This window comes from Falco punctatus (genome assembly GCF_963210335.1).
Source record: "Falco punctatus genome assembly, chromosome: 3".
NCBI classification, from domain to species: Eukaryota; Metazoa; Chordata; class Aves; order Falconiformes; family Falconidae; genus Falco; species Falco punctatus.
In genome coordinates, this window is record NC_137582.1 from 107,914,587 (window position 1) to 107,931,374 (window position 16,788).

Consider the following 16,788-nt stretch of genomic DNA (forward strand, 5'->3'; position numbering starts at 1 on the left):
TACTTTTTTTTTTTTTTTCTGAGCAGCCAGGGCTGTGATCAGCAGAGAGATATATGACACTGCACAGTGCGGTGTTGGTTGAGCTTTAGAAATCACATCTGGAGACCTGATGCCAAAGCACCCTGTAAAGGGTCTGCAAATGCTGGTGCTGACTAAGGGCAAGCAATTTTATCCAGTATGTGAGGCACAAGTCAAGGGCCTTATTGTTTGCAACATTTGCCTCCTATAATTCATTGAGTGGTGGAGGCACTTATTAATCCTTGCATGGTTTATTATAGGAGGCTTTAGGGGGATTTAGTATATTGGAGGGCCAGGGCAGACTAATCCCCAAATCTACAGCAGGTCTTAGGCTGTTACCTGCACTTGTTTTTTATTCAAAACTAATGGAGCATTAGTTCTTGAACCTGAAATAACACTGAGGCCTTACTGCAGCGGGTACTAACCAGAGCTGGTACCCCAAGAAGCTCAGTGTGGACAAAAAAAAGAGCGTGAAAAGAGGGGAAGCGACTCTTTGAGAACTGCTGAGTAAGTCAGCCACCCAGAACGATCACATCGTGACAAAGCGTGTCCTCTCTGTGCCCCACGTTAAGGCAGCAATGTTGTTTTGGCAGCTGCAGAGTTAACGTTTGGTGGTGTTGCCTGTTCAAGCAGCAGCAAAACAGGCTTGCTGGATAAACGAGGACTAATTTCACACTGTCCTAAAAAAGGTGCAATGTACCAAGAAGAATAATTAAAGAGTATTTATACCAGACAGGTGAGAGACCAGAGACATCTCCCTGTGTGAGGGGTCAGTATCAGCCCCTGCGGTGCCCTCGTTGCAAAATTCCAGTACCTACACTCCTCAGGAGAGGACACAGGCTGGGTGGCCTCATTGCTTTCATGGAAACAGCTGTAGTTAGTCTCAACCCTGCTCCAGCTTCTGGCTAGCAAACAAAAACCTGTCTGCCATCTGTGCTGCAGTGATGCCATCTGGAGACACGTGACCTGAAGCTGGCCCTACAGAAGTCATGTGCAAGTGTTTGAGAACGCCAGTGCTGCCTTCATGGAAACTTCCCACCCCTTGTTGGATGGGGGTTCTCCAGAGCACCTGGCAGCTGTGGATTCTGTAGGGCAGTGATACAAGTTCCCATGAGCCAGGTGCTGGATGCTCACCCTCAGCAGTGGCTGGTTCCCTGCTCTGTAGGACTGATTCTTTACCTGCAAGCGCTAATTGCCTGTGCCAGCGGTTCTGCTGTTTCAAGTCTATACGAAGTCCCCTCTCCCAACCATGGCTGCTCTAGACAATATCTAAGGCTCCCTCCAATGCTGAGCATCACAAAAAATAAGGAAGACTGGATCAATCTGTTTCATCCTGGCCTTTGCTAAGTGTCCAAGTAGTGCCAGATGGAAGGCTGGTGGAGTTCTGGGATGGCTGTGCCTAAAGCCCAGCATTGAGTGGAGGAGTCTTATAGGGAAACTCTTAATGAATGGCCAAATAGTGAGTTCTTCCCCCTGCCCTCTGTCCCCCCCACTTCCGCAGCAGCACATCTAAAGGAATGAGAAAAACCTAATTAAAAAATAATAATAATAAAAAAAGGCAAATTGCCGTTCAATTATTTAATCTGTTTCTAACTGTAGGGTTAGAGGACTTCAAAATCAGAAATGTCTTCTCAGCCTCCCCTCTTTAATATGTTTATTTATTGTGCCGGATTAATACAGCATATGGAATTCTGCAAGGGAAGTCTGTCCGTGCTGCTATAATTAGCTAGCAATGGTGACAGCAGGCATCTTTGCTTCTTTATTATTTTAAAAATCTCAGCACTGTATTATGGGATGAATTTCTACCACATCAGAATGCTAATGCTTGGGAAAGCCTATGAATGCAGCATCCTGCTGCATTAATGTAGCCTTCAAAATCCCAAAGTGATCCCAAGTGTGACTGCAGTGAAATCAGTGGGATTACACCAGCAATGAATCTGGTCCCAGCCACAGAGTAGGCGAGGAAACTAATCCTCCTTTTTTCTGCTGCTGCAATTATTACAGGAACTTACACATGTACCTGAGGTCAAGTTCTTTGTGGCTGTAAATGAATGTTTGGCATTGTACCTCCCTGCACTGATGGGGAATTAGGTCTTTATGCCTCCCTGGCTGTACTGTATGCACAGCCACCTTGTGGAATAGTTCTCTTGCTGTAAAGGTTGCCAGATCCTTTCTTAGAACTGTGATAATTTTTAAAAGTAAACATGTACAAAACAACCCCATCCTTTCAGTCCTTAACAAAGGCTGGGAGCCCCTTCCAAGACCAGGTTTGCAAACACCGGCTCATGCAGCAGCTGAGAATCCAGACCATGAAATCCTAGAGCTAGAGCAGAGAGTGGGACATTCGTCGGAAGGGACATTACATCTCTGCTATAGGACTGTCTTGAGTTTTCTGGGCTGTTGAGGAAAGAGACATTGTAATGCTCAACACTTGGCACTTCCCTCTTTCCCCTACAAGAAGAGTCCATTCTCCGTTCCCGACTCTCCTTGTGGGGCAGCTGGTGCCCAGGGAAGGTGATTCGGTGGGCTGCCGGTCACTTACAGGTATCATTTTTTTCCTATCCGTGTGCCAGATATGAAGTCTGGTGGGAGCAAATTGCAACAAGGAGTGTGAGATAACGGCAGCATACCTTCGTGCTGAGTTGGAGATAGGGAGGACGTGCCAATGGTATCTGAAGAGCAGGCAAATAAACAAGAAGCAAGGAAAGAGGAGAGTAACTGGGAAGAGTTTCAGAGATAAAAAGCTTGAGTATCAGCGTAACTGTCCCGTGCTATGTTCCTTGGGGTATTTGACAGTGCACTGTAGAACTAAGTCTAACAGGCAGCGGGCTCACCATCAACAGTCCTTCATCATCTGTAGAAGAGGGGCTTGAATGAGTTTGCCCTAAAGGGGCTTTTTTCTTTTCTAAATCATATGAAGAGGGCCGGGAGAGTCACTTTCCATGAGGCTTGTTATTTAGTGTTATGTAAGAAACAGAGTTTATGTGGCTGTAATTGCTCCTTGAGGTTGAGTTTGCAGGCAGGGCTGGCTAGAACATGCATTTTTCGTGCAAGAGCTGAGTGCCTGCATGCCAAATTGGCTGTTTGTATGTACAGCCACAGGATCTATGAGAGTAACAGGCACTTCTGCAGATTTTATCTCTAAATACGGCCTCTGGTGTGTGTGGAGGGGGGCAAACGAGCCCTAGTACTTCAAGACTTCTGGGGTGGTCAGACATGGAGAGCTGGAAATACAGGCAGGTAACAATTTTTTGTATTTAGGGGTCTTTCTGTAATTAGATTAGTGTCAACTTGATTGCTTGCCATGGACAGAATTTTTGACAGGTTAGTATAGAACAGGAGCTGATTTCCATTTTCATAGCTCCATGTTGTTTTCCCTGTTGAATTCTTACTATGAAATATATCCGTTCTGTGCCAGCTGGAGGTGTATACCTGGAAGAAGGCAGCTGAAGACAGCCACCTTAGAAGAGTTCCCAGATCGTCAGTTTGAGTGGTCAATGAGATCCTCTTGTCACTGTTCTGCAAACAGATGTGGGCCTCAGAAGCAACGAAGCATCTCTCTGGCAAAAACTTTTAGACTATATTCCCATTATCTCTGGGCAGGAAAAATGGGACACTGAATGACATTTGCAAAAACAAATATATGATTCAGGAAAGTCTATTCTATTTAAAATCAGCAATGATTAAGCAATTTAGAAAATCTCACCCTAAATCTGTATCCTACCTACTGGTGGCCACAGTTAAAAGACAGCGGCAAAGCAGAGATGACTTAAGCTCTTGGCTTATGGGGGTATTAAAAAACAGATTGAAGTGTCTCTGGCTGACACCCAGCGTGCAGGGGTGCCAGCTTAAGTTGCTCGTAAATTATCTTTCCAGCTTGATGCTCAAAATGTATCACAGACATCTGGATAGCATAAAAACAAACCTAAAGTAAAACCAAAAAGCCCTGTGTCCAACTGACGAGGCTGGGTGATTCCAAGAGCATGCTTGTGCAGGCATGAAGCTTCCCCTGGAAAAACATATCAGAGTGTGCTCATGAAGTAGAAAAATTCACATCTGTGTGTCATCCCAAGATGCTGCACGATGCAGTGGAAAATCCTTCAGGAGGAACTGGAGGTCTACGTATAGATCTGCTGCTGCACGTGCTGTTAGCTCCACGCTGCTGGCTTCTCCTCTCACCCTTGTCTGGCTACCTGAGAAGTGGACTGCCTTGTTAGGCTCTGGTCTTGGCTAAGCCAATCCATCATATGGAATACAAGTAAAATGTCCTCTTTTATTTTTCCCAGCATTTCCCCCCCGAGAGTACAGTGACAAATGGCATATCACACGCAGCAAAGAAAACATCTGTGCCTACAGAATCCAGAATTCTGCCTCCCGATGGTGCGAGAAACTATTGAACAATCCAAAATGGTGTGGCTGATGCAGACTTTCTGAAATATATACTACAAGTCCAAGGAGCAGTGTTTTGTTGTAGCGTGTAGAACAGTGTCTTGCTGGGTTACTTTATGAAAAAGAAGAAATAAACCCCAGCATCGCAGAGATGCTGTAAAGAGCTGCAAAACGCTGTGCTCTCTTGGTCGTACTGATACTGTGATACAGCATGCGAATATGAACGCAGTGAGCTGGAAACTCTGCTCTACAGATGCTGTTCGCCAATGGTTAACACTGGACTTCATAAAACTCAGTGGCCATGTAGGAAGAAAAATGTTTGTGCTAGTGCCAGTATTCTCTCTACATACGGCACTATTTCTCTCTAGCTAGAGCACAGCCCATGTGGAATGGAAGGGAACCGAAATCCTGGAGACAAATGCCTTCCCTCTTCAAATGAGGAAGGCTCGTATTAGTGACTGAGCCCAGCAGGCTGGGATGAGTCCTGCCAAGCTCTTCTCCTGTCGCTCCGGAGTGCTCCCTCCTTTCCCCACCGCCTGTCCCTTCCCACTGCCGCCTGTCTCACGGGTGGGCAGGGCTTCACTCGCTGGCTTTACTCCAGTTCAACCAGCTTTTTCCACTAATGCTTCCTTGGAACGGACAGTTAAGGCTTTATCCATGTTAGCCATGTGCAAAGACTTCTCCTGGCATCTCTGCTTGTGAGACAAAAGAATACAGTGAGAGAAGAAGAGCCTGTAGCACCACGGACTTGGCCGCCTGAGGCTTTGGGGCTGAGCAGAGCGCAGAGCTGGGATGTCCATGTCCTTCGGTGCGTGAGCCTGGGGGACAGGCCGCTTACACCCTCGCCTGGGTCCCAAAGGCATGAAGCTGTGGAGGCTTGGGCAGCAGCCCTGGGAGAATTTAGGAACACAAGATGTCTTTGTCCTAGAAAGGGGCTGATGCTGGCACCCCACTGCGAGAGGCAGCAGCAGCAAGTTTAGCAACACCTAAACAAACAAAAATAAATCCCTTTGCTAGTTTGCTATTGTTTTCTGGCAAACTGCATTTTTATTACTTTTGGAGGCTGGAATGTTCCCTGGTTCTAATAAAAATGGCTGTACCTTGGTAAGGCAGTAAAGACTTTGTGCATATTTAAAGGGCACTAGGTTCCTTTTAAACGGCTTCATGTGTGTTGCAGTCACTGAAAACAAACAGACAGAGGAGTCACGGGGCTCTAATTGTACTGAGATGCATTTTCTGTGGAGAATATGCTCTTGTTTTGTTTTGTCCCTTTGAAACCAGTTCTTCCTGCTTCTGACTAAAAAAGAACCTAAAAGACAGACTACTTCAGCACAGCTTCTTCTCCCTCAAGGCAAGGTATCCTCTTTGCAGGAAGATTATCGGTCCAAACTGTGAAAGACGATGTGGAATTAAAAAGTAAACACGCTTCCTTTTCCCAGAGGAATTAAGATGCAGTAGTTCACATCGGGGAGCTTTTTTGTCAGTGTAAGTGCTTGGAATATGGATTGGTTTTTGACAGAATAATGAGCTTCTCTCATAATGCTTTGGCTCTGGGAGCTGGCCTTTTAAGGAAAGTACCAAGTAACATGCCAAAATATCCAGACATCAACCGCTTTGTGCTGGAATTGGGATGGGTGCTTCTCGGTATAGGAGTAGCTGGATATGGGTTGTCTTGGAATGGTCTTATGAGAAGTTGTCGAGGGGTGTCTGCCATTATCAAACACGGTTAGTCTTGCATATGTGTCATCGAGTTGAGATCTCAGCGTGGAGGGCAGGTTCCTTCCAGCCTGGATCCCTGTACTAAAGTCAAAATCATCAGGGTAGATTTCACTGAGATGGGTTCAAAATTACCTGAGCTCCCTGGATACGTTTGGAGCATCTGTGACAGCTCTGGTGCAAGATGCACCTCTGGCCTTTCTCCTGGCCAGCTGTGCTCTTACAGGGGGGCTGGGAATGATACTGTACACTAAACTGGGGTAAGGTATGATTCTTCAGGGTCTCAAAGAGGTAGCTCAGCTGCTCTGTACCTTGATTGCCATATACTTAAAATACATTCTGTGAACTTGAAGTTACCAGCAGTCTTTATAGATGGATAGTGGCTTTCTACTGCAGTCAGCCTGCTGGCTGTGTTGACATCTTCTAGCAGTTGTGGATGTAAGCATAGATCTCCTTGAGCTCCAGATTCTATGGAATACTCTTCTAAGCGATGAGTTTGACCCTAGAACCTTGTACCTCCAAAAGTCAGGCTTTATGCTCATTCTTTTCCCCGCCCCCATTCAGATTCTTTTATATTATGGCCATGCCCACAGTTTGCTCAGCACTTGTCTCCAAGGTCTAACAAGGCTGTGAAAGCATCAGGACTTCTTGAGATCTCATATGCTTACTTGTTGGAAGAAGGGTTCGCCGGAGTCAAGAAGACGCTCAATATGAGTTACGCATCTTGCTCAACTTTATTAGTTTCTAACACTACTTATATAGAACCGATACACATGCGTATTCGTAAAGCAGAAATATAATTGGTTAGTAGTCTCTAAACACGCGCGGTTCTCACACCCCTAATTATCATGACTAAAATAAGCATTCTATCCATGTAGCCAATTGTGTTGCTGTGCTTCAGCCTTGTAGTTTGTTACTCCCTATTTTCCCATACCGGTCCCTATCTTTCTTGGCCCTGCACCTGCTTTCCCAGCAGCTGTAGCTTGTTACAGCCACGGCCTGTTGGCACAACATAATTACTCAGTCTCAGGATTCAAGAACAGCTCAAGGCTACCTTTCTTGTTAACTTCAGCACAGCAACTTCAGTACAATTCTGATTACAGGCCTATTCTAATACCAGGCCTGGATTGTGCAGATCTTCAGAGATTTTAAGGCCATGCTTCTGCAGCCATTCTTCTACACTTACTTTTAGGCATGGCACAGCAGTGAGATGACTCAAAGTACGTACGTAGGCTCGGGGAAGATAACCGAGATAGCTAAGCCAACATGCCCTTCTAAGACAAAAAATAATTTCAACAATGCATTCTGAAAAATGGTCCCATTGGTTCCCTGGGGCACCCTCTAATGGATCCTAATTAGAAGCTGTCACTTCTTGTTATGGGAAGGAAAGAATGGTTCAGCTTTGCCACCCCTTAACCTTGGAGAGACTGAGATGAGAGCTACCCCTAGGAGTTGTTTAATGTAGGGCACTTTCACTCCTGCAAGAAATTAACTGGGAATTTCTGTGTGTAGTAGGACAGGCACCTCTAGGAGGTACATGACGTGCAGACACTGCTAACGCCGTAAATTCATGCACATACATACACAGATGCCCACTTGAGAAAACTTTATTTTTTAAACACTTGTGCCTGTCATTTCTCATACACTAGACTCCTGCCTCAAGCTCCTCTCCTGCTCAGCCTATACCCTCCAACATTTATCACTGGATTCCTAGAGTGGGTTTCCCTGGAAGGCACTTGCAAGATGCATAAAGGCCATAGGGCTACAGTGTCCTGCTTAGCCAATTTCAATGGGTTGTGGATGTTACCAATTTGATCGGTAGGTTTTCAAAAAACAGTTGTGAAACTGCAAACCCTAAACAGCAAAGCCTCCTCCCCTCTGTCTCTAACACATTCCTTACTGCATCTTTTTCAGACACTTGGTTTCTTGACAGCATTTACATAACCTGGCTGAAAACACTCCCACAGCCGATTAAATGCCTGCTATGAAATCCAAAGCTCTGATTAAAAGGATGGAGCTTTCCAGGACTGCAGTATTTGTGCAGATGGTTAATACTCATGGCTTGCTCTATACAGGAGAAAGTGGCATTTTCTTTACAAGTACATACAGACTGAGCTTTCCCATGGGAATTGCTTGTTTTGTTCAGATTATTATTTTAAAGCTATCATCAGATGTGATCACCCATTGGATTAGAGGATGCAAAAGGAGATGATCAGATAATCCCTGAGGCACAAAGCATTTTGAGTTGGATTTGAAGAGAGCGGTCACCTATGGTCAATTTGTTTAGCTCTGGGTGCTTCTCTCCTCTGTATCTTCTGGAAAATACTCATGTCTAGTGGGTGTAGACCTTCAGAAATGTGGGATGTTGTAGTAATTTGCTCAATGAGGTAGCCTCTGAGCTGGCTGATGGGACAACCCCTTGTCAAAAAAAAATACATGGTTAAAAGAGAAAGGTGCAAAAGTGAAGAGCAGGGAAATATCCAAATAGGCCTTCCAAAATCGTCAAGGTGTCCCCTTTTCAGCTGGTGCATAGAAATCTTTGGAAAAGAGAACTTCTGATCTGTGCCAGTCAGATGAGCCTAAAGATCTAGTCAGACTAAAATATTAAAAACAAATGAGGCACAATAACAATGAACTCTCTGAAGATGGGGGTTTGTGCCATGGATCTTAGAACACAGACTTCAATTATGGGGGAGCGTTCCCTAGAATAGGGAAATCCAATCTCATTCCTGTTATTTTCCCATCTTAGTGAACAAGCTTGCTCTGATTTTGGCTATTATGAGTGCTCTGCTGAGATACCCTGATCTCTTTGGGGTCCTGCAGTTGTTTAGCTTTTCCTGAAAACTGGAAAACATTAACAGTAGCTAAAGCCGTGGGCCTTTATATTTTTTTGATATGGAAGAAGAGGACCAAAGTGGAGGATTTTATTGCTGGCTGGAGGGGAAGTGGGATCAGCTCTCACTTTACTGGGATTTCACTGGCAGGCCACATAACATAAATAATGGCTAAGCACGAGCAAGAAGCAAAACCTTTGGCTTGTTGCTGGGGTTGTACTATTCATCTGGCCCTAGATCCGGTGCAGAAATATGGAGCTAAATCTATAACTGAGTTTATTGCAGTGTAGAAAAGTGCTAGATTGCAGAAACTTTGTCAATCAAATCTTTCTCAGCTAGACATTGCCTAATTCAGGATTTTAACCTTTTTCCAGAGTTTCTCTGTCAAAACCTCAGAAATTCCCAGGAACCAGCACATGAGGAAGTAATTAATGAGAGCATGAGGGAAAAAAAAAAAAGAAGAATGTGCTGAATAGAGGTAAAACTGAGACTAAAAACCCTCATCCCACAGGCTGCTTCCTCAGCCCTCAAGATGCAGACAAAAGACATTCCAGCTCCTGAAAGGATGCTGAAACACTCAGCAACCCCCCAGGACATTTATGTAAAGAAGCAGTAGGACAGTAAGGCTGTCTGATGCACAGCATCTACGTATTGGAGGTGGAGCATCTCTTGAACTGAGGATATGTGAATCAGCAACAAGATTATCCCTGGTCCTACGTGCAAATGATCCACAGCAGACATAGGCTGCATGAAGCATCACATCAGCGCTAGTCTGGCTTTCAGAAAGAGCTGAGCAGTAAGTCTGGTATAATCAGTTAATTCATTAAGTATATAATGTTTTCTAGAAGCTGTACGCAGAGCCAGGACTGTTAGCCAAAGCATCTGATTTCCAGTAGGCTGAGTCTCACCCTTGTTCTGGCAGACACCTCAAACAACATACCAAATCCGCTTAGAACGCTTGAAAATAACCCCCACCATAAAAATCTTAGTTACTTTGGATAAATCAAAACCTTACAGGAATGCTGTGCCTCAGTTTTCCCATCTGCAAATTAGGGAGACAGGAATGCCATTCAACTGTTTCCCAGCAGTACTGTAAAGCTCATTTGATTAACATTTATAAAAGCATGCATGATTCTTGGAGCGGAATTGCTGGTGAAGAATTAATTGTTATGATTGTTGCTTATTCCCCAGATGCCTGAAATATGGAAGTTGGCAGCACTGCAGAGGAAGTATCCTTGTGAACTCAGATAAGAGATGAACCAACCTGACAGTCAGGCTGCTAGCACAGGCAGGATTCATTATCAAACCTGGGGGTCTTATGTAGTTGATTTAATCTTGGAACGCAGGCAAGGCTCCGGAAAGCTTCGTCTGTCCCATGAAGCACAGAACCATAGCATAGCTTGGGGCGGAAGGGACATTTAAAGGCCATCTAGTCCCCCTGCAATGAGCAGGGGCATCTTCAACCACATCAGGCTGCTCCAAGCCCCGTCCAACCTGGCCTTGGCTGTCCCCCAGGATGGGGAAGCAGGGCTCTTCCCTCCTGTCCCTGTCTGTGGACGATGCAGCTGTGCATCCCACACCCAGATAAAACAAGCTGGGCTCTGCCAGAAGAGAACAGCCCACCTCAGAGCAGCTGCTTTAGAGAGGCCAAGCTGCCTACAACACCTTAGAAAAGCCAAACTCATCTTACACCCTTCTCCTTGTACCAGCCTCATACCAGTACCAGCTCACATTTTCCCGAGGAGAAACCACTGCTCTGAAGAACTGTGAGATTTTAAAGAAATTCCTTGAAGATGCTCTCGTTAATTGATACAGGTGCCCCTCATCTGTCTTAGCAACAGGTGGGAGCAGCGAGTTTGGGTTGCGTTGGGGAAGGGAGGGGAAAACAAACACGTGGGAGAGGTTGGTGGCTCCAGCCTGCCGGGGAGGGGGGGGTCGCACGGCCGGTGGTGCGGGCTCGGCTTGGCCCTCGGGAGCGCCCAGCCCCCCCGGGGTAGCGGGTATCCGGGCTGGGGGAGCCGGGGCACCCCGGGGCTCCGGTAGCGCGGCTCGGCCCTGCACCACCCCCGCCCGGATGCCGCCGCCGGTTTCCTGGCCCGTCTCCCGGCCCCGGGGCCGCTGCTTCCTCCCGGGAAAGCCGCGGGGAGGGGGCAGAAGGGCTTCTCCTCCCGACTGGTTATTTTTTCCGGTCGGTGCTCCAGAAGGGGGAGGTGGGAAGAGCCAAGCGCGGCGGTACCCCCTTCCCGCCCCCCCTGCGCTGCAGCACATGGGAAGCAAAAGTTTTCCTCCTCCTTCTCCACCTCCTCCACCTCCTTCTCGCTCCTCTCCGCCGGTTCCCCGCTTCCAGGCAGCCCCGAGCGAGCCGGCCCCGGGCCGGTGCCCCGCAGCGGGGGAAGGATGCTCCTGCCGGCCCCTCGGCTGCGGCTCCCGGGCACCGGCGCTGCGCCGAGCCGCTCGCCGGCGGGCGATGAGGAATAAACCGCTGCTGGAGCTGATTCTGCTTCTCTGAAGGCTGGGAAGGAGCGGAGCCCAGACTTTGATCGCGTCTTGCCGAGGGATCTGCGAATTTGCGGAGGAAAGGGGCTGTTGGGCAGAAATAATCAGATGCTTTAGCAACGGCGGCGAGGCAGCGCTGCATCGCTTTGCTCTGGCCCCACCATGGGCACCGGCATGTGTTCGAGGAGGCAGAAGGGGCTTCTGCAGACCGGCTTTTGCCTGGTGACTGTGGCATGTTTGGGCTCGGGAGTTTTCATGTACAACCACTTGCAGCAAAAGGTGCGGAACGCTGAAGCCCTGGCCCAGAAATACAAACAGCAGCAGGAGGCTCTGTCCGCCCAGCTCCAAGGTGAGTGACCTGCCCTGGGGGTGTCCACACACCCCCAACTCCCCTCTCGCCCAGGGGTACCCACTGAGGGCTTTGCCGCACGGCCCAGCAATGAGCAGGGTGCCTTTGTGGAGCAGCGTTCAGCTTTTGGCTTTCTAGAGCTCGAAGGAGCCGTCTTTGCCTCTTTCCTTCCCCCCCCCTTTGCTGTCTAGAATTAAATAACCTTGAATCGGAATCGCTGCTCCCACAGCAGGGGGAACGGGGTGTGCTGGATTGGTGAGTTCAGCTGTGTCACATCTATTCTTTTTCTTCTCCCTGTAGTTCCCTTTGGCCAAAAAGGCCAGTCCTGTGTCATTCTAAATGTGAAGCAGTAAAAATGCAAAGAGGACTCGGGCTGGTTGGGCAGGCTCGGAGATGTGGCTCTGCTCTCGAGCCTGTGGGAGCGGCTGTCTGGGAGTGAACAGAGAGGCGAGGGGTCCTTTAGTAAAGTTTGTTGTTATACCATCTCCTGCCCATTGCCTTTGCAAGGAAACAAGTCAAGCATCTTCTCGAGAGATTGATCTGTGACTAGAAAAGGCTTGCCAGCTGGTTTGGGGCTGATGGATGCTGCAGTACATAGCTCCCTAAAAACGGGGAGGAGGAGGAAGAATTGGCTATTCTGAGTCCACTGAGCAGCACTTTTCCTCTGGCAAGAGGTGCCAGAAGACTGGAAAGCAAGCATAGTATGTGTATCCCCCTCGTTTGTCCTCCTTACATAAACATCAAGTGCACAAAAAATGACGTTTTAGCTCATGGGGAGATCTCAGTAGGGAAGGCTGAGGACACATTACTCAATTGCTGAACTCTTATCTTTGTCTAGTCTGTCGTTCCAGACTTACCGTGCCTGCCAAAGCCATGTTTCCAGCACCTGCCACCAGACTTGGAGCCTCTAGAGGGATCTGCTGAGCTCCCTGTAGGGAGTTTTGGTGGGAATCCACTCTGGTAGCCAGCCGTTGTGTGTGCAGTGCTGGAGGATGTGCTGGTTCTGGAGCGCCCGCAGAATGAGTTCGGTGTCGACAAAATATTGTTTGCCAATGGTTCTAGTGACTCAAGGTCAAGGGATGGATTTAACTTTTTTTTTTTTCTCTTTTAACAAGTGGGTTTAGATTATAGTGTTTACATTGAGAGCTCTTCCCCAGGCTAAAATCGAATGCGGGGTATCCGTGATGATCTCAGTTGACACATCCAGTGACATTGTTTCTGTAGCCTGTATTGCTGGGGAATTCTGCAGATCTGTGACTCAACATAAGTGCCCTCTGGCATTAAATCTTTCCTGGTGCCTTTGTGTGCAGTGTTGTGAAGCAAATAGAACATTGTACATATGCTTCTTGTGCCCAGGGCTGTGTGTTTCTACCTGTAAGCTGGGAAAGCGGAGCGTGGTATATGTGTTTTGTTTCTCAAGGAAACATGCTTTAAAAAAAGCAAACTTGTAAATTGATCTAGTGGATGGGTTCGCTGCTTTTCTCTTAACGTTTTGTTTCCATTTCTTCTTACTCTGTCACAAGGCAGGCAAACAGTTCCAGCTGCTGATGTGTTGCACAGTCCCAGCCACAGTGATTTCCACCTGCATCCTGTGTTTCTGAGATGCGAAGATCAGCAGGGCAGAAGTTAGCCCACATTCCTGTCCCATGTGTCACCATCTTTTGCTTCTCTTGGAGAGGGGCTGGTTCTTCAGAGAATAAGATGACAGTGGTAGCCTCGGGGAACCCCAGTTTTGGGAATAGGAGGCTCAAAGCAAACAACTGAGACAGGCTCCTATTTTTTCCACCCAAATATGTTTGAATGGCAGAGCTGCAGCCTGTTGCTGGGGTTTCTAACCCTCTGTCAGTCCTCCCATTCCTAAATACAGTTGTTACCATGGCTACCCTTTTTATTTTGAGAAGACACTTACATGTCCAACAATTTTAACAAAGGCAAAGCTGCTTTTTGGATTTGGCTGGTGAGAGAAGCCTAGCAATTGGCAGACAGGAGCTGTGTTCATGGAAGTCGTAAAGTGCAGTGGTGTCTTGCACATACGGCTGTGAGCCTTGTGCGTTGTCGCCCTGTGGTGCTTTGGTGCTGAACCAAAAGGGTTCCAAAGTTGGGGCTTGGGGCTCTCTCCCTGCCCCTTTGCTGACCTGTTGCATGGATTTAATTGCCGTGTCTTCTGCATCTGATTTCTGTCTTCTCAGCTCTACAAAATGAGGACATGTTACTCTGAGGTGGAATTTGGTCCTGTTTAACTAGCACTTCAGGTGTTTCCTTTCAGCTACCAAGAATTTCCTACCCTTCTTGCATCCCAGTACAATAGATCGTTGATGCTTCTGGTAGCCTCTGTAAATAAAGCTTGAAAGTGTCGGGCTGGGCCAAGAGTTGAGTAAAAGGGAAAAGGAAAGCAAGTGGAGGAGGGAGTGAAACTCTTGAAACCAGCACTGCCTGTCCCATGTGCCGTCTTCTGCTGGCTGCACATGGGGAAATGGATCTCATCTATTTCGGTGCCGGCTTAATGGTTGGGCTTAATTATCCTAAAGGTCTTTTCCAACCTAAAAAATTCTATGATTCTGCTCTCTTAAAATAAGAGCAAGGCAGCTGTGGATTTTGCTGTAGGGTAGGTAAAACACGGGTGAGAAGAAGAAAGGGGGAGGCAGTGTTGTGTGTGTGACCCTGTCCAACCTCTTGCCTGGTGGTTAATACCCCTTGTTCCACCCAGCACCTGCTGCTCCTGTGACCCACTAGATCCTCCTTTTACATTGTGGTTCAGCTGGAGACCAGGAGGAAAATCTGCTGGGCTTTTTCATCCCTCCATCTCTTCGGTTTCTGCTGGGTGGGAAGTATGTCTAAAAGTACATGGAGACACCTTGCCAAATCCTGGGCTTTCCCTGTGAGCTGTGATTTGGAGGACACTGGTGCAGTGTCACGAGGCTCAGAGGGGATTAGAGACATGGTCTGGCAAGCTGTGACCTGGTGTGCCCCTCGGATGGATCTGTTCCACCCCAGCCCCCACCCCGACCTCGTGCCATGCCAAGGTAGGTAGCAGGTGGCTTTCAGCACAGCGTTGTTTTGCAGCCTCCCACTTCCCGTAGGTGTGTGCTGCGTACGTAGGAGCACGCTGCTGCCTGCAGGCTCGGAGCCAAGCTGGGGAGATCTTCCAGTCAGTTCACTAACAAACGGCACTCTCTGAACAGATGGGAAGGAAGGGTGCATTTACAGTACCATCCGCTTCTGCCTGACATTCCTGATGTGGCCAGACATCAAACCGGTGTCTGGGATGGAGAAATTTTCTCTGTCACAACTGCTGGTGCACAGTGGCTGAGGATGAGGACGCAGCATCCTGCCCTCACCGTTGGGTATCTTTTACCCTCTCTGTCTTTCCTTTGCCACCTCTCTGGGTCAGAGAGGGAGGTATGAGGAGTCTGGCTTTCGTTCTGCTCCCCTTGTCCCTTGCTCTGGATGATTCTTGAGCCTGAGTGACTGGTGCCATCAGTGATTAGTTGTGATGTGACGGGATGGAGACTGGTGGGAGTATCTGATGCCTCTAACAAGGAGAGCCACAGAGAAGAGAGCTTTTCAGTTAGTGTTGACTTCTGTGTGCCAAGAGCTGCTCGGAGCTGAGCGCCGTGGGCAGTATGATGACTGTCTCCACAATATGTGCTGCTGGCATAGAAATGGTCTAACAAACCGTGCACCGTGTGTCGTTTTAGCAGAACCAGAGCAGCAGATCAGATGCCTCTGGTGCCCTGCCCCATGAAAGCAGGGAGCTAGCCCGCACTCGTGGCTTTCCCAGGCAGGGGCAAAATGAAACCGCTTGAACAGCAGGAGAGTAAAACCTGGGACCACTGGCGCAACCAGAATCACTCTGCCTTTATGGATCTCTTAAACTGTCCCTGGCAGATGTTTAATCTTGGTACTCTGGGGTATATGAGGCAACCCCTTCACACAATCCACCCTGTTTTCTGTCATCTCTTCAAATGAGAATGAGTCAGTGGAAGGCCTGGGCTGTTCTTCTTTCCCAAAGGCAAAGCACTGTGAGGGATTCCATTGTTTCAGCAGGTCAAATTCTGCGTTTTAGCTCCTTTGGCAGCAGGTGACAGTGCATTAGTGCTGAGTTCTGGCTGAATTCCAGCCTGGATTTAGACGCTGACCACCCTCCATTCTCTCTTGTAATTGCAAATAGTTAAAGACTTCCTGGCTTCCCGTCCTCTGAAGCTTTTTGCTCTGCCAAGTTGTTACTTTATTCCACCACAAAGATGAGTAGAGAGACTGCTTTATGCAACACTTACTTGCTGCTTTGTGTAAAGCTGAGCCCACCTTTTCTGGGCTCTGGAGACCTGGGGGAACAGCAGGAGAGATTACAACTTTTTTTTTTTTTTTTTTTTTTTCTAGTCACTGGAGGTTACTTCAGCTTAACTTTCTTATAAAAAAAAAGTGTCAGGAGAGCCAGATTTTGTGTCCTAAATTTCTGAATAATGAGCCTATGATATAGAGCCATTCTTAAAGACTCATCTGCTTTGTGGTGCTTGGATTAGGATTTGTGGTTATGGGTGTCAGCACAAGCCTATTGCTCCAGATGCTTTCCTGTGCTGTAGTTTCCCATTTACTATGTGAGATCAAGGGCACCCAGTAGCTTGGGGTCATCTAAGCAGACCTTTTCTACATAAAAAAAACAAACAAACAAAAAAAAAAAAAACCAACCAAAAAAACCCCAGTTATTTACTTGCCTAGTCCTGTGCTGAGAGTGCTTGGCTTTTTGGGGGGTGAGGCTGTAGCTGTTCAGCTTGCCCCCTGTGGTACACCGTGCTCTTTGCCGTGCTGGGTGATGGAGCACAACCGTGCTGTCAGTGAGGCTGCTGGTCGCTGCCTCAGTTGCCCCAAGTTCTTCAGCTGCAGGGACCTGGAGAGGTGGGTAACCTGCTCATCTGGGGTGAGTTTCTAACCCTGGTCGTAGCCTCTGTTTTCTCTCAGTATACTTGGGTTACTAGAAAATGAAAG

At 47.6% G+C, this 16,788-nt stretch overlaps 1 protein-coding gene across 2 annotated transcripts in view; it reads left to right on the forward strand.

Moving 5' to 3' along the window:
- The first annotated feature begins 1,605 nt into the window (after nucleotides 1-1,605).
- LOC308061394 (uncharacterized protein) overlaps nucleotides 1,606-16,788 on the forward strand; it is a 45,571-nt gene continuing 30,388 nt past the window's right edge. Inside the window, exon 1 of one of the 2 annotated variants that reach the window (XM_080381300.1) lies at nucleotides 1,606-11,802. In XM_080381300.1, the coding sequence (XP_080237426.1) occupies nucleotides 11,616-11,802 (187 nt within the window). In that variant the 5' untranslated portion in view covers nucleotides 1,606-11,615. The remainder of the gene's footprint in view (nucleotides 11,803-16,788) is intronic. The other variant, XM_080381299.1, reaches the window with a different exon arrangement.